The sequence below is a fragment of the Ranitomeya imitator genome, chromosome 10, assembly GCF_032444005.1.
Source record: "Ranitomeya imitator isolate aRanImi1 chromosome 10, aRanImi1.pri, whole genome shotgun sequence".
Classification (NCBI taxonomy): Eukaryota; Metazoa; Chordata; class Amphibia; order Anura; family Dendrobatidae; genus Ranitomeya; species Ranitomeya imitator.
In genome coordinates this window covers 121,120,856-121,141,686 of record NC_091291.1, presented here as the reverse complement: position 1 = coordinate 121,141,686, position 20,831 = coordinate 121,120,856, and the positions used below count along the sequence as shown (strand labels likewise).

The window sequence follows — 20,831 nt, the reverse complement described above, 5'->3', positions numbered from 1 at the left end:
AATATTAGATGGTGCAAATCGATTGCCAGGACCCGGTCTATCGGCCATGATCGCTGGATGGGAGCCCTGCAAATCGCCTCCCGCCTGACAACATCTAAAGCTCCATTTGAGTAGCCGGCCTGGCATGATGCCATCGCTGTGGTGTGATGTCACGCCAGGATAGTTAATCAAAAGAAGACCTAGAGGTGGTTCTCAGCGCGCTTATCCAAAAACTTCAGGTTTCTGACGAGGCCGCTGGACCAGGGTTTGGGTTCTGCGACTTCTAGTCTCTAGTGAATGGTTACATCTTGCAGCTGTTTTCCAAATTTTACAGTATGGTACCTGTGCCATGTGATCGTTGTTGGCACTCAGGATGGTCTTGACGCGATTCGCCTCTTTTAGGAGCTTAGCCATCGCCCGGGGATTCTCTCGAACATCCTTCCTGGATTTCTTCTGTTCATTGAATATCTTGGCTAAGTGATCTCGAAGCCTCACGTCTATCTCAAAGCCACCAAGAGATCGGTCAAACCTGTATGCAATTTTGGCAAGAAAAATTCTACTCTGTTGAAAGTGAAAAGCAAATGCCCAGTGGTTTAGATAACTGTTATACTAATTGTTATCCCCAACAAGGTAGAGAATACAATAAAAGGGGTATTCTAATCTGCACAAGACATCATGTAGCTGCAGGAGAACTCAATTTTTAGATCTCAGCAAGTCCCACCCTATGGGACCCCCATTGGTTGCCAGAATGTGAGGTAATTTATGTTCCCCATTTTCCTCTGGACACAAGACAACATCCAGTAACCGTTCAATAGAATGACTCCATTTGACTCTTGGCCGCGCCTTGGCACAAGTCCCCTATCCTCCCGAGCAGTGGCGGACCCAATAGTCCGATATGCAGTTGATAGGTGACGGACTGACGCACACAGACTGGATAAAGTGATTGGTTCTAATTGATAAAAATCAGCCAAACCAGCTAATTTCTGAGAGATCAGTCAACAATCCAATGTATATAGGGGCCTCCTGACTTGATCCAGCAAGTTGGATTTACGATGGTTGATCCTTTTGTTCTCAGGGAGATAAGCCCACCGCCAGAGGAGTTTGGCAGCAACTCTCAGAGAACATAACAGTGCTTGGCCCAGCAAAACATTCTTCTGCATGGAGTCAGGAGGTAGCCATTCAGCTGATAGCTGCCTAACGTGCATGAGGGCCTGTAGATCAATATGGGTCAGACCAATGGAACATCAAATAAAAAAAAAAAAAAAAGGGGGGGGGGGGGAGGACGGGACATAAGTCCCATGTTCTTCCCTGCCAAGAAAATGGAATCCTACATCATCTATGGCACTGAAGACATGGAGGACCTCAGTGCCAAGAGGAGTTGAATGGAGTTGCTCCAGTCTATTCTTCCAGTCTGTGGTATGTGGGCAGAAGGGAACAAAATTCAACATTCTGGAAATCAGTTGGGGTCCCAATGATAAGACCCTCACCAGCCTAACAATCATCACCTGTCCATTTAATAGGTGACAACTTGCTTAGAAAACTTCTTCAAAGCCCATGCCAAACATGGTGAACTCCGGTCAGCGCAGGGACCAGCTACTGGTCTAAGGCACAGACGTAGAGCTGCGCTCGGTTTTCTCCATGATTTAGACTGGAGCAGCAGGATTCATGGGCGACCTGCCACTGCACTCATCTCATCCTGATGATGGTCCTGCAGCCAGCTCTTTGTAAATCCCAGCTGGCATACATATAAACCAATAAAAGAAAAACAACTTGCATGCTTTCAATAAATTCTGAGCAATGTACAACTCCCCTTAGCCGTGCCCCTTTTTCTAGATATTTCCAAAACGTTAAAGTGTAAAAAAAAGTCTAAAAGAGGAAATTGGCATACGGCATGTACCAATTTATTTTGTCAGTCATGTGTCCCACGCAACTCATTTCTTACCCAACACCACGGACTTGAAGCTGCGGCTGAATGCCCGACTCTTTAGTCTTTGTAGTTTGATAAGTGACAATAGTGCATGCTGTGCTCCTTGATCCCATATCATAAAACATAATGCTCTGTAACACAAGGCGGACGTACAATTAAAGGGAGCTCAAAATTTACAACAGTAAGACCTTCACATTTATATATAATCCACCAACACATTCAAAGAATCATTCCCATTATAAGAAACCTAGTTATAGAGCAGGGGGAGCTGACTCTTAGCTGCCATCATCATGTTATAGAGTAGCAGCTCCCATGTTCTAGAGCAGGAGGAGCTGACTCTTAGCTGCCATCATCATGTTATAGAGCAGGAAGAGCTGACTCTTAGCTGCCATCATCATGTTATAGGGCAGGAGGAGCTGACTCTTAGCTGCCATCATCATGTTATAGGGCAGGAGGAGCCGAGTGGCAGCTCTCATCATCATGTTATAGAGCAGGAGGAACAGAGTAGCAGCTACCATGTTATAGAGCAGGAGGAGCTGACTCTTAGCTGCCATCATCATGTTATAGGGCAGGAGGAGCTGACTCTTAGCTGCCATCATCATGTTATAGGGCAGGAGGAGCTGACTCTTAGCTGCCATCATCATGTTATAGGGCAGGAGGAGCCGAGTGGCAGCTCTCATCATCATGTTATAGAGCAGGAGGAACAGAGTAGCAGCTACCATGTTATAGAGCAGGAGGAGCTGACTCTTAGCTGCCATCATCATGTTATAGGGCAGGAGGAGCTGACTCTTAGCTGCCATCATCATGTTATAGGGCAGGAGGAGCTGACTCTTAGCTGCCATCATCATGTTATAGGGCAGGAGGAGCCGAGTGGCAGCTCTCATCATCATGTTATAGAGCAGGAGGAACAGAGTAGCAGCTACCATGTAAGGCTACGTTCACACTAGCGTTGTGCGCCGCTGCGTCGGCGACGTGACGCACAACGCACCGACAAACGCGTGCAAATGCACGCAAAAACGCTGCGTTTTTCGACGCGTGCGTCGTTTTTTGACGAAAATCGGACGCAAGAAAAATGCAACTTGTTGCGTTTTCTTGGTCCGACGCTAGCGTCAAAAAAGACGCACGTGTCGGAAAACGCAACAAGCAAAAACGCATGCGTCCCCCATGTTAAACATAGGGGCGCATGACACGTGCGTCGCCGGACGCTAGCGCGACGCACAGTAGCCGAACGCTAGTGTGAACGTAGCCTTATAGAGCAGGAGGAGCTGACTCTTAGCTGCCATCATGTTATAGGGCAGGAGGAGCTGACTCTTAGCTGCCATCATCATGTTATAGGGCAGGAGGAGCCGAGTGGCAGCTCCCATCATCATGTTATAGAGTAGCAGCTCCCATGTTCTAGAGCAGGAGGAGCTGACTCTTAGCTGCCATCATCATGTTCTAGAGCAGGAGGAGCTGACTCTTAGCTGCAATCATCATGTTATAGGGCAGGAGGAACCGAGTGGCAGCTCTCATCATCATGTTATAGAGCAGGAGGAGCTGACTCTTAGCTGCCATCATCATGTTCTAGAGCAGGAGGAGCTGACTCTTAGCTGCAATCATCATGTTATAGGGCAGGAGGAGCAGAGTGGCAGCTCTCATCATCATGTTATAGAGCAGGAGGAACAGAGTAGCAGCAGGCATGTTATAGAGCAGGAGGAGATGACTCTCAGCTGCCATCATTATATTATAGGAGGGAGTGAGCCGAGTCCCAGCTGCCATCATGTTATAGTGCAGGAGGAGCTGAGTTGCAGCTGCCATCATCAGATAAGAAAGAAGAAGCAGCCAACGTCCGGAAGGTTATACAGCCGAAACGTTGGGTCTTTGGTGTGCCTCACGTCCCTATGACTTTAGATAGTTTATTGCTCATTCCTGGAGAATGTATTACATATGGGGTTCTTTTCAGTCTTAACAAATAGCGCATTTGAGACTTTTTTCATAAGTAATTTTATTATGCTTAGACTACCTTAGAACCTGAAAGCATAATGTATTGATTGTGGCGCCTCCTTGTGGTTTATCACTTTTTAATGTCCTTGTTTTTTTATCATATTTGTATCGTTAAACTGTAATAAAATGTAATTTTTTTGTAGTTCTTTTGCACATTTTGGATCTCGTGTACAATTTTTTCTATATTATATCAATTTATATTGTGTATTTTTTTTTTTGCCGTAGCACGTGAACGAGAATTGAGAAAGTCTCTCAATGTGGCTGCTGCAGGTTGCAGCAGACTTTCAGTGTGCAATTTCCACGGGAACGTACCTTGAAAGTATAAAATCTGCAAACAAACCTGTGCAGTGGCGTTAATATCTTTCCTTCGGAAAACACCATAGTTTAGAGCCACTGCGGTGTTATCGTTTATGAGCTGAAGCACCTTGAGGCCGGCTAGTTTGGCGGCTTGGAGCACGGCTCTGCGCTCTGCCTGGTTAAAGAAGGCAGGGACGGTAATCACTACGTCCTTAATGGGCTGCTCTAAAAATCAAAGAGACAAATAGTTAGCACAAAAGAAACCAGACCGAAAAATATTTTAAAGTTTGCGAATGAAAGGGTAGAAATAGAGTTGATAAATGCAGAATTCTAGATCCGGCAGTCACATGGAGGGTTTGCCAGAAGTAATGTACATAAGACCAGTGGTGGGGACACAAAGTTGGTAGGATTATTTTTTAAGCTTATGAGGGGTTGTCCATTACGGGGAACATTTTTATTTTTTTGCATGAATTTTGGCTAAACAAAAAAATAAAAAATAAATAATAATATCTATCTATAATTGTCTAAGGGGCACTTTGTTTGTCTGTCTGTCACGAAAATCCCGCGTTGCTGATCAGCAACGGGTACAGTCCGGCTGCGAATTTGCCCCTTCCTACTCTCAGTCAGTGCCCCCTCCAGTCAGCGCTCACACAGGGTTAATGGCTGCGTTACACCGCAATATGCTGGCCGCGACCAATTAGCGACGGGTACAGTCCGGCCACGAAATGGCCGCTCCCTACTCCCCTGCAGTCAGTGTCCGCTCCATACTCCCCCCCCCCCCCCCCCAGTCAGTGCCCGCCGCCCACATAGCGTTTTAGCAGTCTGTTAAACCAACTGCGTTACAGCGCAGCATAACGCGGTCTAACGCGGTCTGTTAACGCTGCTATTAAGACTGTGTGACAAACTTTTTACTATTGATGCTGCCTATGCAGCATCAATAGTAAAAAGATATAATGTTAAAAAAAAAAAAAAAATGGTGCTATTCTCACCTTCCGCCGTCCACCGATGCGCGAGAGCTGCCACCAGCTTCAATTTGCAGAGATGCATTGCGAAATTACCCAGATGACTTGGCGGTCTCGCGAGACCGCCAAGTCATCTGGGTAATTTTGCAATGCATCACTGGGAACGGAAGCTGGTGGCAGCCTCACACACATAGTAACAACTTCGGTAGATGACGGAGGGTGAGTATATCACTATTTTTTATTTTAATTCTTTTTTTTTTTTTTTTTTTAACAGTGATATGGTGCCCACACTGCTGTTTACTACGTGGGCTGTGCTATATACTACGTGGGCTGTGCTATATACTACGTGGGCTGTGCTATATACTACGTGGGCTGTGCTATATACTACGTGGGCTGTGCTATATACTACGTGGGCTGTGCTATATACTACGTGGGCTGTGCTATATACTACGTGGGCTGTGCTATATACTACGTGGGCTGTGCTATATACTACGTGGGCTGTGCTATATACTACGTGGGCTGTGCTATATACTACGTGGGCTGTGCTATATACTACGTGGGCTGTGCTATATACTACGTGGGCTGTGCTATATACTACGTGGGCTGTGCTATATACTACGTGGGCTGTGCTATATACTACGTGGGCTGTGCTATATACTACGTGGGCTGTGCTATATACTACGTGGGCTGTGCTATATACTACGTGGGCTGTGCTATATACTACGTGGGCTGTGCTATATACTACGTGGGCTGTGCTATATACTACGTGGGCTGTGCCATATACTACGTGGCTGTTATATATCCTGCACCCCGAACCAATCAGCGACAGACGCAGTCCAGCCACGAATTGACGCGGGGTTTAAACCACGCTTCGCTGATCGGCCAGCCGGGAACGACCAATCAGCGATATTGGTGCGGAATTTAACCCCCACTCACAGAGCGATGTACATACATACATACATACTCTAAAATACCCGATGCGTTAGAATCGGGCCACCATCTAGTATATATATTATATCTCACATACACACACACACACACACACACACACAATTTTAAAGAAACCCAATAGCAAAAAAAAAAAAAAAAATAAATTTAACCAAAAATACACACAAAATTAAATTGTGTATTATCAAGTCATTTATTGTTTAATAAATGACAATTGATACTTTATAATAATTATCAATCATTTATTCTTATTTCATAATTATTTTAATAATTACTCAGTTATCAATGTTATCAGTTAGTAAATAATTATAATTTTTAGCATTATTTATAACTATTGATTAATTATAAAACGATGATCATAAATGCTGATCAAATCATCATCATGATAATATATACACATATTTGCATGGATTTTTGGTTAAAAATAACTAGTGATTGAAAAAAAAAAAAAAACCATGAAAAGGACAAACGAATTTTTTTTTTTTTTTTTAAACAAAGGCTATTATTTTTTGAAAAATCACAAAAAATATTACAGAAGAAAAAAAGAAACAGAACTGCGATTCTACCGACGTGAGCGCTACCAAGTAATTTTTACTGTGCAATTTACGCCGTACAAATGAATGAATTTTATATGGGGGTCTAAGGGGTATCGTTTCTCCTTATGGAGAGTGACATACCATCCCTGGCTTGTCAAGGTAAGGAGGCTTATTCGCCGTGCAATGCTCCTCTGGGAAATTAAATATGCAAATTGCCTCTTCTGAGAAAAAGAGGACTTAAACTCTATAGCGCCGCCTGTTGGAAGTAGCGATCCTACAAGTCACAATCAACTCTTTAACGAGTCGTAATTGTGACCTGTAGGATCGCTACTTCCAACAAGTGGCGCTATAGAGTTTAAGTCCTCTTTTTCTCAGAAGAGGCAATTTGAATTTTATATGTAACACACTGGAGTGTGGGGGAGGGTTGGGGTCTTACTGCAGGAGAAAAGTTTTAGATCGTTGTCAATTTACCTGCAAATTCTTCTGCAAGAGTCCTGGAGTAATTGAGCGTCATGGCGAGCAGTTCTTCAGGGGAATACATCAGTTCTCTGAAAGCATAAAAAACAAGAGCAGGATCAGAAGAACTGCAAGCAAGTCTGTGCACACAAGCAAAAGAGCCTGCGGCTGTCAGAGCATGCTGAGAGTTGTAGTCTCCCACAAATATAACACCTTTAGACATATCCCAATAATATATATCAAACACAAACATACTCCGACAGCTTGAAGAGAACCGTGCCCCGTTCTCCATCCCTGATGACATTGTACTCTGGGAAGCGGCTTCTAAAATTCTCGACTTGTGGGTTTTCTGCCCGCTTTCCGATCAAGTCTTGGAAGTAACGAAATGTCACCTTGGGATTCTTAGCTGCCTGCGGAGAGGAATAAAGGACACGACAAAGCTCATTTCACTGACTGATTATTTATAGGGGGGTCCTTGAATATACTCAGACCAGTTTAGAAAAAAAAAAAATTATATATATATATAAAAAATATAAATAAAAATAATAAATTAATAATAATAATAATAATAATAATAATAATAATAATAATAAATGAATCCCCCGCAGGTCCCCCGACGGCACTTAGCCGATCCCTTCTAGTCTGTGCGTCAGAAGAAGACCCCATCCAAAAACGCATTTTCCCCTGTGGTCATAGAATGGGATCTGTGCGAGTAAACATCACTTGTTTTATTTTTAACTCATCCCTTTAAGAATAATTTTCCTTGCACACGACAAGACACTTACCAGCCCTACCGCACTGTCCCCAAAGAGACGCTCATTATCTTTTAAAGCTACAGCACAAGGCGTTTTTCTCCTCGATTCCCTGAAAAAAAATAAAAAGATTAACAAGAACATTAAATTGCACATTCCTTGGCAACGCTGGGAGAAGTCAGCTGTGGAGCTTGCAGAAGTGTGAATGCAGCTCTTGAGTACAGCACAGCCTGTAACAGATTCCACGTACTGTGTATCAAAAATGGAAAACAACGTACAAGTAAAATCTCCCCCCCACGTCCATTATCACGTTCTCCGTTTTCTGGCTGACAGCACTTACTTGTTTAATACAATTTCCATAGGAACTCCGGGTTTCACAATTGCAATTTTCATCCATTCAGAGCCCAAATCCACAGACATGACCGCCACGGAGTCTGGAGAGAAGAACGTCAGGTTGTCAAAACTGTGCACGTGCCATCGAGCCCGATCGGAGCACTGGCCGGAATCATCCCGCCCCCATGCACCGTCAGCCCCATTTACAGAAGTATTCAGTGGATTCAGTGGAGTGGATTTTCTTAGTAATGGGATTTACATCCAGGACAGTATTTCTGATCGCCTATTTTACTATCCTGTCAAGAAGTGACAACAGTTTGGTGACCCTAAAGTGCCTTGTAAACCCCTTTAAAGAAAACTTCTCAACATCACAACTCTTTATTTATTTAAGCTGGTGCAGTGATCAGGGGGTCACCACGCAGATGGATTTCAGAGTCCCGGGGGCATCCATTATAGGGCAGTGAATAAAGCTGAAGTATCACGTCTCCACGAGTAATGCAGAAGGCGAGCGCCATCGTTCCAGTTAAGAGGAGATTTAATGCTGGGGAGAGGCCGACAAGTTAAGGAAAAGGTTTCCCCCACAATCACTGGGTTTTCACATTGGAGTATTTAGCATGGCACTACTATAGTTCTTGGCCACGCTGACCCCCCCCCCCTTCTAAACAGCAAGATGCGCCGCCTCGCTGCCCCCCAAACAGCAAGATGCGCCGCCTCGCTGCCCCCCAAACAGCAAGATGCGCCGCCTCGCTGCCCCCCAAACAGCAAGATGCGCCGCCTCGCTGCCCCCAAACAGCAAGATGCGCCGCCTCGCTGCCCCCCAAACAGCAAGATGCGCCGCCTCGCTGCCCCCCAAACAGCAAGATGCGCCGCCTCGCTGCCCCCCAAACAGCAAGATGCGCCGCCTCGCTGCCCCCCAAACAGCAAGATGCGCCGCCTCGCTGCCCCCCAAACAGCAAGATGCGCCGCCTCGCTGCCCCCCAAACAGCAAGATGCGCCGCCTCGCTGCCCCCCAAACAGCAAGATGCGCCGCCTCGCTGCCCCCCAAACAGCAAGATGCGCCGCCTCGCTGCCCCCCAAACAGCAAGATGCGCCGCCTCGCTGCCCCCCAAACAGCAAGATGCGCCGCCTCGCTGCCCCCCAAACAGCAAGATGTGCAGCATCGAGGCCCCCAAACGGCAAGATGCGCCGCCTCCCTGCCCCCCAAACAGCAAGATGTGCAGCATCAAGGCCCCCAAACAGCAAGATGTGCAGCCTCCCTGCCCCCCAAACAGCAAGATGTGCAGCATCGAGGCCCCCAAACAGCTAGATGCGCAGCCTCACTGCCCCCAAACAGCAAGATGCGCAGCCTCACTGCCCCCAAACAGCGAGATGCGCAGCCTCACTGCCCCCAAACAGCGAGATGTGCCGCCTCACTGCCCATTGATACAACTTTCTGCCTGAGTTTTTGCACAAAAAAGTTAGCGCAATAGGAAAACTTCAAGCAACTTTTCGCTTATGTTGGTGAGGATAGAATGAAAGCTTTATCCTCACTCCAAAAGTGTCAAAAAAAAAAAAAAAACTTCTGCTGTCCATTCTTTATGCATGGTCGAACACCTGACAATCTACACCAAAATTTGGCACCTTGGTAAATTAACGCTTCGGAGGATTTTACACCGGGTTTAAGCTCTTGGTGACGACTATTCTTGACGTATTTGCAAAAAAGAAAAGCAGGACACAAAAGGAGATTTTTGTGTACTCACTGTAAAATCTTTTTCTCCGAACCAATCATTGGGGGACACAGGACCATGGGTTGTATGCTGCCTGCCACTAGGAGGACACTAAGTTAACACAGAAAGATTACGGTAACTCCTCCTCTGCAGTATACACCCCATCACTGGCCAGGATTCAACCAGTTCAGTAGTAAAGCAGTAGGAGTATTAAACGAAATACAATAAAATTATGTCAAAACCAAAGAAGTAACAACAAGCCAATAGGCTAACAGGGTGGGTACTGTGTCCCCCAATGATTGGCTCGGAGAAAAAGATTTTACGGTGAGTACACAAAAATCTCCTTTTCTCCTACGCCTCATTGGGGGACACAGGACCATGGGACGTCCTAAAGCAGTCCCTGGGTGGGGAGCAACATATCTGCTAATACCCCATGTACCACTGGCTTACAGCTAAGGTACCGCCGATTGCAGAATGCGCCTGCTAAGGGCGGCGTCTGCAGAAGATAGAGAATGAATACAGTAATGCTTCGTAAAAGTATGTAAGCTGGACCATGTCGCAGCTTTGCAAAGCTGTTGTGCTGATGCCGAATGGCCCAAGAGGCGCCCACCGACTGAGTAGAATGGGCCTTAATCCCTGCTGGGATAGGAACACCCTTGACACGATCGGATTCCTAAATAGCCGATCTAATCCACTTGGCTAGAGTAGCCTTTGAAGCGGGAGAACCCTTCCTTGGCCCCTCTGGAAGTACGAATAGGACATCCGACTTGCGGAAGGGAGCCGTCCGTGAGACATATCGTCGAAGGGCCCTCACCACGTCGAGAGTGTGCAGAGCCTTCTCAATGCGATGGACTGGAGCCGGATAGAACGAAGGCAGAATAATCTCCTCGTTCAGGTGAAGGGAGGAGACGACCTTGGGCAGAAAAGAAGGAGAAGTTCTCAAGACTGCCTTGTCCGTGTGAAAAGTCAGAAACGGAGGTCGGCAGGAAAGTACTGCCAACTCCGAAACACGCCTGATGGATGTAATAGCCACTAGGAAAACCACCTTCCAGGAAAGGAAAATCAGAGAGACGTCTTGCAGTGGTTCGAAGGGGGCCTCCTGAAGGGCTCCTAGGATCAAATTAAAGATCCCACGGATCAAAAGGCATCTCGTAGGGAGGCGCCACACGGGAAACTCCCTGAAAGAACGTCTTAACCGGTAATCTATCGGCAATTTTTCGTTGGAACAGAACTGACAATGCTGACACCTGTCCCTTGAGGGAGCTAAGTGCGAGACCTGACTCTAGTCCTGATTGGAGAAATTCCAATATGGAAGGGATGGAAAATGCCAGAGGTGATCGTCCATGTGCGTCGCACCATGCGAAGAAAATTCGCCAGATACGCTGGTAACTGCGCATGGACACGGGTTTTCTAGCCCTGATCATGGTGGAGGACACCTTGGGAGTGAAACACACTTGGCCTAGAATCCAGGATTCAACAGTCAGGCCGTCAAAGACAGGGCCCCTGAGTTCTGGTGGTAAATCGGGCCCTGTGAGAGAAGATCCATGCGATCTGGAAGACGCCAGGGGACGTTGGCGACAGGCTGAACCAGTTCCGCGTACCATTCTCGGTGCGGCCAGTCCGGCGCCACGAGGATCACTGGCACCCCCTCTGCCCTAATCTTCTTGATGACCCTCGGTAGCAGGGGGGAGAAGAGGAAAAATGTACGGGAGGCGGAATTGATGCCACGGCAGGACCAAGGCATCTGCTCCGACGGCACACGGGTCGAGGGATCGGGCAATTAACTATGGGACCTTGTTGTTTAGCCTGGAGGCCATGAGGTCCGGGTGGAGGGACCACTCACCCAAGGTGAGACCCTAGCGACTGGGGAAGTCCGCCATCCAATTCTCCACACCTGGTATATGGATCGCTGAGATGGGCGACTGGTTAGTTTCGGCCCAACGGAGAATGTGGGACACCTCGAGCATGGCCGTCTTGCTGCGGGTACCCCCCTGACGCTTGATGTACGCCACAGCTGTGGCGTTGTCGGACTGGATTCTGACTGGGTGACCCACCAGAAGATGGTGAAACCTGAACAACGCTAGCCTGATAGCTCGTATTTCCAGCATATTGATGGGGAGACGAGACTCTCGAGTGGACCACCGCCCCTGTGCTGTGTGGTGGTTGAAAACCGCCCCCCAGAGCATGAGGCTGGCATAGGTGGTCAACACCAGCCACTGCAGTGGGAGAAAAGACCTTCCCTGGCTCAGGGAGGACTTCAGCATCCACCACCTGAGGATCTAAGGGATCTGGGTTTCCAGTTAAGGTTGGGTCTGTACGAGACCTGGGAGCCTCGGTGTCCGCGCGCACCTTGTCCTGATGCGGGGGAGAAGGATGAAGATGACCAATTGGGTATGTTGCGAAAAGGCCAGAAATTGGGATTGTTGTTGATACCGAAACAGCCGGGTAGGCTTTTGTTGGGGGGGGACATTTACTTTCCCCCCCCGGTAGCATACGAGATTATTTGGTCTAATTTTTCTCCAAATAGGCGAACGGCTTGATAGGATAGAGATGTCAATGAACGCTTGGAAGCAGAATCTGCTCGCCAATCTCTGAGCCACAGGGCTCTTCTGATGGAAATTGTGTTTGCGGCTGCCTGAGCAGCGTAATTGGCCATGTCTATCGAGGCATTAACTACGAAGTCCCCGGCCTGGGCTATCTGGTTAGCCAGGTTGATTGCCTCTGGAGGGAGATTACTGTCTTGGATGGTCGTGGTAAGCACCTCAGCCCAAGCGACCATAGCCTTAGCCACCCAAGAAGCGGCAAAGGATGGAAAGAGAGACGCTCCTGTGGCTTCAAAGACGGAGCGAGCCAGGTAGTCAATTTGGCAGTCAGAGGGGTTCTTGACTGAGGAACCGTCTGACAGTGATAGTATCGTTTTGGAAGAGAGATGCGATACTGCAGGATTAATTGAGGGAGACTGTAGCCAGTCCTTGGCTAGTTCCTGAGCAAATGGGTATTTGGCCTCAATATGATTTTGCCCCATGAACAGTTTGTCAGGGCGGTCCCTGTGTTTTTGTACAATTTCTGTAAACTCAGGATGAGTGACAAATACTTTTTGGACACGTTTTGCCTTCTTAAAAGACACCGCGTATTCCGGAGTGGGTACGGATTCCTTGTCCACCTTCAGGGTCTTGTTGACCGCGTCAATGAGAGAATCCAGTGTCTCTTGGGAAGTAGAGGAATCCTGGACGCAAGAGTCCTCGGACTCATATTCAGAGTCATTTAGGTTCTCCTGAGAAGTCCCAGACGAGAAGCGCCGATATAGGGGGCGGGGTTACGGCCGTGGGCAGATCTGCACACTGCGGCCTAGCCCGGCTGAAAAGCCGGGGACTAAATTTCTGGGCGATGCGCGGCGGCGGCCGCGACGCAGCGCTGCTGAGCACCGCTGACCCCCGCCCAACGGCGCCTCTCCCCAGGGACCCAGACCGTATCTCTGCCGCAGATTGGAGCGCAGGGAGGGTATGTACTAAGTGTTGCAGGTCCTCCAGTCACTGTGAGGGTGCGCGCTCAATCCATGCACCCTGGACGGGGGATGGAGAGGCCCCTATACATCTTCGAGGGGGCTTTATCTTGGGGCTGTGTGACGCCATCAGATGTGGGCCTTGTCTCAGGTGGTACATCCTCCTCTGTCGGGCCCCGGAGAGGGACATGAGAGCAGGGCTCTATGTGCTCGCCGTCTTGCAGGGGAGGGGAAGATGGGGACCAAGGAGGAACCGTCGCCCCAGTAAAATTTGGCGTGCCCCAGACGTCGCAGGAGAGGGACGGGGAGGTATACTCGTCGTGCTCGCCTGTTGATGGTTCGGGGGAGAGCAGACCCTATGAAAGGAATCCGTCGCCCCCTTCGCTTCGTTAAATAAAAAATAAAAATTAAAATAAGAAAGTTGGGGTCTGAAAACAGACCCAAGTGCCTCCTACAGACACTAAGCAAGAACTGGGTGAATCCTGGCCAGTGAAGGGGTGTATACTGCAGGGGAGGAGATATTCTTTCTGTATTTCTTAGTGTCCTCCTAGTGGCAGCAGCATAACACCCATGGTCCTGTGTCCCCCAATGAGGCGTAGGAGGAAAAGCTAAATTTTAATTGAAATCTCATCGGGACACAGGGAGGCGTAATATTTTTTTTCCGCAAACAGGTAAACCAAAAAGACCCGTGTGCAAAGCCGGGAAATTATTATTTATTATTATAGCGCCATTTATTCCATGGCGCTTTACATGTGAGGAGGGGTATATATAATAAAACAAGTACACTAATCTTAATCAATACAAGTCACAACTGGTACAGGAGGAGAGAGGACCCTGCCGGCGAGGGCTCACAATCTACAAGGGATGGGTGAGGATACAGTAGGTGAGGGTAGAGATGGTCATGCAGCGGTTTGGTCTATCGGTGGTTACTGCAGTAACTACTAGTACTTTATAAAAGGAATAAAGGAAGCAGCGATTGCAGAAAACCGCAGCATTTTATTCTGTAGCTGGTTATCCTCCCACCATTACTGATTAACACGAGTGCACAAACCCTTCTTTAACAGAACTACTTCTCTGGGGCAAAAGAATCATCCCCATCTCCGCACGAGTCCCAGAATAAGAGCGCAGTAAGCCGGCCGAATAACAGCAGGGACGACCATCGCATCGCAGTGCTCGGACTGGCCGGCGGCTCTCCTGACCCAAGCGTGATAGCCTGTATTTCTATGCAGCTGCCAGACTTGGGTCAGCATAGCCGCCGGCCAGTCCGAGCCCTGCGATGTGATATATGACTGACTGCGCCCTAAGACCAGTGATCGCTGTGTCAGTAACAGCACGAGGACAGGAAACCTCACTGCCGTGTTTCTGCGAGTTGTGCAAACAATGACTGCAAATCATACAGGAGCGACACGGACATCCTGTGTGATCAGAGGCGGGAAAACTGCCAAACCAGGACACCTGCCGCTACCGGAGCCAGCGGGATGACATGGAGCCTAGTCTTATGCACACGTTCAGGACCTGTTGGCTGTGGAAACTACATGGAATTAGTCTTACATTTTTTACATTGCAAAAAGGGTGAAAACCCAAACCCAAAACTGACATGCAGCGGATTTCCAATGTGCAGCACAGGTCCGTTTATCCTCCGAATTTGCTCCACGGAGCGTCAGTGCATTGTGTCCAAGTACCCTACAGGTAGGAGGACGAGCTATGGGCGATGGACACTAGCACGGTGTAATCCGTTGTCAGTACCCGGGGCAGAGCCTTGCAGGGCACAGAGATCGTCCTGCACCGATCTTACAAGCCTCAAACTGCGCCTCCGTAATAGTAATAAAAGTAGTTCCTATACGTATTTTTTACCAACTTCCCCATTTACTTCCCTTCACTCATTAAAAGAGACCTGTTGCCAGATCAGAAGTGGACAGATTTTGCTCTTATTTTATTCCCGCTGCTCCCCGGAGTTTTCCGTTTTTTTGTATTATTTAAATCCGCCATATGGATCCAGAGACCTTTTTATAAGCTTTACTAAACGAGTAATTACAGCTTTAAAGACACACCCCGAGGATCCTGTGAGCAACACTCTCTTGCAGCAGCAAATTAAAAAAAAAAAAATCAAACAAACACATTTCTGGAGCTATATGGCTGAGTAAAACAAACAAACAAAAAAAAAACAAACTCAGGAGCTGTGGGAATAAATTAACAGCAAAAAAAATGTTCACTTTTGATCTAACAGGTCTTCTTTAAAGAATATAGTCATCTGCAGAGATATTTCCTTAAATACATGGATTTGGGGCTAAAAATTAGTTTTGCAGTTCGGCTTCATTAAAAGGTTTGCATAATTTGACTATTGGAGGCTGCAGAATGAGTTAACTGAGATTCTGTCAGTGAGCAGTCTAAGTCTTATGCCTTATTCAGAAGTCAGTTTCCCACGTATGTGTTCTATCGGGCGTTTTCACAAATAGAACATATTCCCATTATAGTCTGTGGAGTCTGTTCAAAATAAAATTATGGAGACACTGGGAGCAGCAGCAGAGACTCAGTAGACCCAGGAATTGGGAGCACAGTGTGGTTTGTTAGGTCTTAAACTGCAGCTGGCGATGAACAACACCTATATGTTACCTGTGGGCTTTAAATCAGCTAAGAGGAGCTCAGACAAGCAGATTAAAGAAAAAAAAAACCTCAGCAAACTCTCCCACCAGAAAGAGCTCACTGATAGATCCTTAGTTAACTCAAATTTGCTGCCAGTGATGAGCAAGGAAACAAAAAAGCCTGTAAAAGCCAAATAGCACAAAATGTCTAATGAATATAAAAAATTGGAAAAATTATTGTTTTAGCTGAAAATTCATGAATTTTTAAAGAACGTATAAAACATACACATGCAAAATAGTAAAAAAAAAAAAATAAGTTTGAGGAACAAGACACTTTTGTCATTACTGGGATAGCGAGGATCTTCCCATCTCTGGCATTCATGGCACATCAATGGGATCAGACGCGAATGTCTTCTATGGGGATTCCAGAAATAGCCAAGGATCCAGAAACTCAGCACAGGACACAACCATCTGTATGAGGACACTGCAGAGGCTTGGGGGAGTCTGGGTGTCGGGGGTGCACGGGCCACACGGTGTGGCGGATGGAGGAGGTGGTCGTCATTTCTGACACCCCACAGGTAAAGCACCAGAGATTACCCCTAGCAATAACACGGGCTCCGCACTATCTTACCTGCTGTGGAGGGGAGCAGGAACACCAGGAAAACGGAGAGGAGGGCACACAGCGTCCACGTCCGAGGACCCATCTTGCAGGGGTCACTCCACAAATTATATACACCTGCACAATGTAAATGGTATATATGAGCATTAAATCCAGAGTCCCTGAACACGGGCTGCAGAAGCCACAAGAAGCCGGCGAGAATCTGCCAACAGTCTCCAGGGGCAAAGATGGCCGCCTCATTGTATCACTGTAAAGTGGCACTAAAACATGTCAATCTTCAACTAGTGACCGAGTCCTCATCATCAGCGCAGCGTGCGCCGTGTCCAGCACAGGACTGTCAGGCCTCAACATCAATGCAGCGTGCGCCGTGCCCAGTACAGGACTATCAGGCCTCATCATCATCAGTGCAGCGTGCGCCGTGCCCAGCACAGGACTATCAGGCCTCATCATCATCATCATCATCGCAGCGTACGCCGTGTCCAGCACAAGACTGTCAGGCCTCATCATCAATGCAGCGTGCGCCGTGCCCAGTACAGGACTATCAGGCCTCATCATCATCATCAGTGCAGCGTGCGCCGTGTCCAGCACAGGACTGTCAGGCCTCAACATCAATGCAGCGTGCGCCGTGCCCAGTACAGGACTATCAGGCCTCATCATCATCAGTGCAGCGTGCGCCGTGCCCAGCACAGGACTATCAGGCCTCATCATCATCATCATCATCGCAGCGTACGCCGTGTCCAGCACAAGACTGTCAGGCCTCATCATCAATGCAGCGTGCGCCGTGCCCAGTACAGGACTATCAGGCCTCATCATCATCATCAGTGCAGCGTGCGCCGTGCCCAGCACAGGACTATCAGGCCTCATCATCATCATCATCATCATAGCGTACGCCGTGTCCAGCACAGGACTGTCAGGCCTCAACATCAATGCAGCGTGCGCCGTGCCCAGTACAGGACTATCAGGCCTCATCATCATCATCAGTGCAGCGTGCGCCGTGCCCAGCACAGGACTATCAGGCCTCATCATCATCATCATCATCATAGCGTACGCCGTGTCCAGCACAAGACTGTCAGGCCTCATCATCAATGCAGCGTGCGCCGTGCCCAGCACAGGACTATCAGGCCTCATCATCATCATCATCATCATCATCGCAGCGTATGCCGTGTCCAGCACAAGACTGTCAGGCCTCATCATCATTGCAGCATGCGCCGTGCCCAGCACAGGACCATCAGGCCTCATCATCAGTGCAGTGTGCGCCGTGCCCAGCACAGGACCATCAGGCCTCATCATCAGTGCAGTGTGCGCCGTGCCCAGCACAGGACCATCAGGCCTCATCATCATCAGTGCAGCGTGCGCTATGCCCAGCACAGGACTATCAGGCCTCATCATCAGTGCAGAGTGCACCATGCCCAGCACAGGACCATCAGGCCTCATCATCAGTGCAGTGTGCGCCGTGCCCAGCACAGGACCATCAGGCCTCATCATCATCAGTGCAGCGTGCGCTATGCCCAGCACAGGACTATCAGGCCTCATCATCAGTGCAGAGTGCACCATGCCCAGCACAGGAATATCAGGCCTCATCATCAGTGAAGTGTACACCGTGCCCAGCACAGGACTGTCACCCATCATTATCAGTGCAGTGCACAGAACCAAACTGTGACCCCCTCATCAGTGCAGTGCACACCATGGACAGGACAGTAACCCTTCATCATGAGTGCAGTGCACACCATGGACAGGACAGTCACTCCTCGTCATCAGTGCAGCGCACACCATGGGCAGGACAGTCACCCCTCATCATCAGTGCAGTGCACACCATGGACAGGACAGTCACTCCTCGTCATCAGTGCAGCGCACACCATGGGCAGGACAGTCACCCCTCATCATCAGTGCAGCGCACACCTTGGGCAGGACAGTCACCCCTCATCATCAGTGCACACCATGGACAGGACAGTCACCCCTCATCATCAGTGCAGTGCACACCATGGACGGGACAGTCACCCCTCATCATCAGTGCAGTGCACACCATGGACAGGACAGTAACCCCCTCATCATCAGTGCAGTGCACACCATGGACGGGACAGTCACCCCTCATCATCAGTGCAGTGCACACCATGGACGGGACAGTCACCCCTCATCATCAGTGCAGTGCACACCATGGACAGGACAGTCACCCCTCATCATCAGTGCCGGGCACACCATGGACAGGGCAGTCACCCCTCATCATCAGTGCAGTGCACACCATGGACGGGACAGTCACCCCTCATCATCAGTGCAGCGCACACCATGGACAGGGCAGTCACCCCTCATCATCAGTGCAGTGCACACCATGGACGGGACAGTCACCCCTCATCATCAGTGCAGTGCACACCAAGGACAGGGCAGTCACCCCTCATCATCAGTGCAGTGCACACCATGGACAGGACAGTCACCCCTCATCATCAGTGCAGTGCACACCATGGACAGGACAGTCACCCCTCATCATCAGTGCCGGGCACACCATGGACAGGACAGTCACCCCTCATCATCAGTGCAGTGCACACCATGGACAGGGCAGTCACCCCTCATCATCAGTGCAGTGCACACCATGGACGGGACAGTCACCCCTCATCATCAGTGCAGTGCACACCATGGACAGGACAGTCACCCCTCATCATCAGTGCAGTGCACACCATGGACAGGACAGTCACCCCTCATCATCAGTGCCGGGCACACCATGGACGGGACAGTCACCCCTCATCATCAGTGCAGTGCACACCATGGACAGGGCAGTCACCCCTCATCATCAGTGCAGTGCACATAACCGACCTGTGACCCCTCATCAGTGCAGGTCGCATGCAGCAGCCCTTGTCCCGGCCGCGCTCCTCACCTGTGTCCCCGGCTCGGCGCAGTGTGTCCGCTCGGCGGCGCTCCGGGCTGTATATCCACCAGTCACCCTGCACAGCCAGGACAGTGTCGCGCACAGGCCTGAACGCGGCGCAAGCTGATTGGTAGATTTACCGGCAGCTCTAGAGTCAGCCAAGCGAGGAGCTGCAGCCAATCAGGCTTCAGAGAAGGGTCCGGCTCCCTCATTCCCATTGGTCCACGTTATATCAAAGTCGCTGATTTGTCCACGATGCTGTGACGTCACGCCGTGTCTGACACGTGGGTGGGGCATTAAAAGTGGCGCTGCCGGGTGACTTCATGGGTGTCTGCATCTGCTGCACGGGGCTGATGCAACGTGGGGGAAACTGGCTGAGAAGCGCTGCCGTGAGGAGCCGTGTGCTCTGCATAGGAAGAAAGTGCGGGACTTCACATAGTGGCTGCATAGTGACAGTGAGGGCCTCACATCACAGTCTGAGGCAATGGCGGTTTGGCTACAAGTTGTTTTCAATAGAAAAAACCTTTAAAGATTTTCTTTAATGGCGGAGTGTACACCTGTATGACCGGGGAGGCACAGCGGAGTGTACACCTGTATGACCGGGGAGGCACAGCGGAGTGTACACCTGTATGACCGGGGAGGCACAGAGGAGTGTACACCTGTATGACCGGAAAGGCACAGCGGAGTGTACACCTGTATGACCGGGGAGGCACAGCGGAGTGTACACCTGTATGACCGGGGAGGCACAGGGGAGTGTACACCTGTATGACCGGGGAGGCACAGAGGAGTGTACACCTGTATGACCGGGGAGGCACAGCGGAGTGTACACCTGTATGACCGGGGAGGCACAGAGGAGTGTACACCTGTATGACCGGGGAGGCACAGGGGAGTGTACACCTGTATGACCGGGGAGGCACAGCGGAGTGTACACCTGTACGACCGGGGAGGCACAGGGGAGTGTACACCTGTATGACCGGGGAGGCACAGCGGAGTGTACACCTGTACGACCGGGGAGGCACAGCGGAGTGTACACCTGTACGACCGGGGAGGCACAGGGGAGTGTACACCTGTATGACCGGGGAGGCACAGGGGAGTGTACACCTGTATGACCGGGGAGGCACAGGAGTGCACACCTGTATGACTGGGGAGGCACAGCGGAGTGTACACCTGTATGACCGGGGAGGCACAGCGGAGTGTACACCTGTATGACCGGGGAGGCACAGGGGAGTGTACACCTGTATGACCGGGGAGGCACAGCGGAGTGTACACCTGTACGACCGGGGAGGCACAGGGGAGTGTACACCTGTATGACCGGGGAGGCACAGCGGAGTGTACACCTGTACGACCGGGGAGGCACAGCGGAGTGTACACCTGTACGACCGGGGAGGCACA

The 20,831-nt window shown here is 49.4% G+C and overlaps 1 protein-coding gene across 2 annotated transcripts in view; it reads right to left on the bottom strand.

Moving 5' to 3' along the window:
- Positions 1 to 19,574, bottom strand: part of HYOU1 (hypoxia up-regulated 1) — a 29,102-nt gene extending 9,528 nt beyond the window's left edge. The window contains exons 1-9 of one of the 2 annotated variants that reach the window (XM_069741257.1): positions 19,449 to 19,574; positions 16,595 to 16,699; positions 8,181 to 8,274; positions 7,874 to 7,952; positions 7,344 to 7,498; positions 7,104 to 7,180; positions 4,230 to 4,411; positions 1,922 to 2,037; positions 322 to 508 (exon numbers count right to left, since the gene is read on the bottom strand). In XM_069741257.1, the coding sequence (XP_069597358.1) occupies positions 322 to 508; positions 1,922 to 2,037; positions 4,230 to 4,411; positions 7,104 to 7,180; positions 7,344 to 7,498; positions 7,874 to 7,952; positions 8,181 to 8,274; positions 16,595 to 16,667 (963 nt within the window). In that variant the 5' untranslated portion in view covers positions 16,668 to 16,699; positions 19,449 to 19,574. The remainder of the gene's footprint in view (positions 1 to 321; positions 509 to 1,921; positions 2,038 to 4,229; positions 4,412 to 7,103; positions 7,181 to 7,343; positions 7,499 to 7,873; positions 7,953 to 8,180; positions 8,275 to 16,594; positions 16,700 to 19,448) is intronic. The other variant, XM_069741258.1, reaches the window with a different exon arrangement.
- Between the last annotated feature and the right edge of the window lie 1,257 nt (positions 19,575 to 20,831).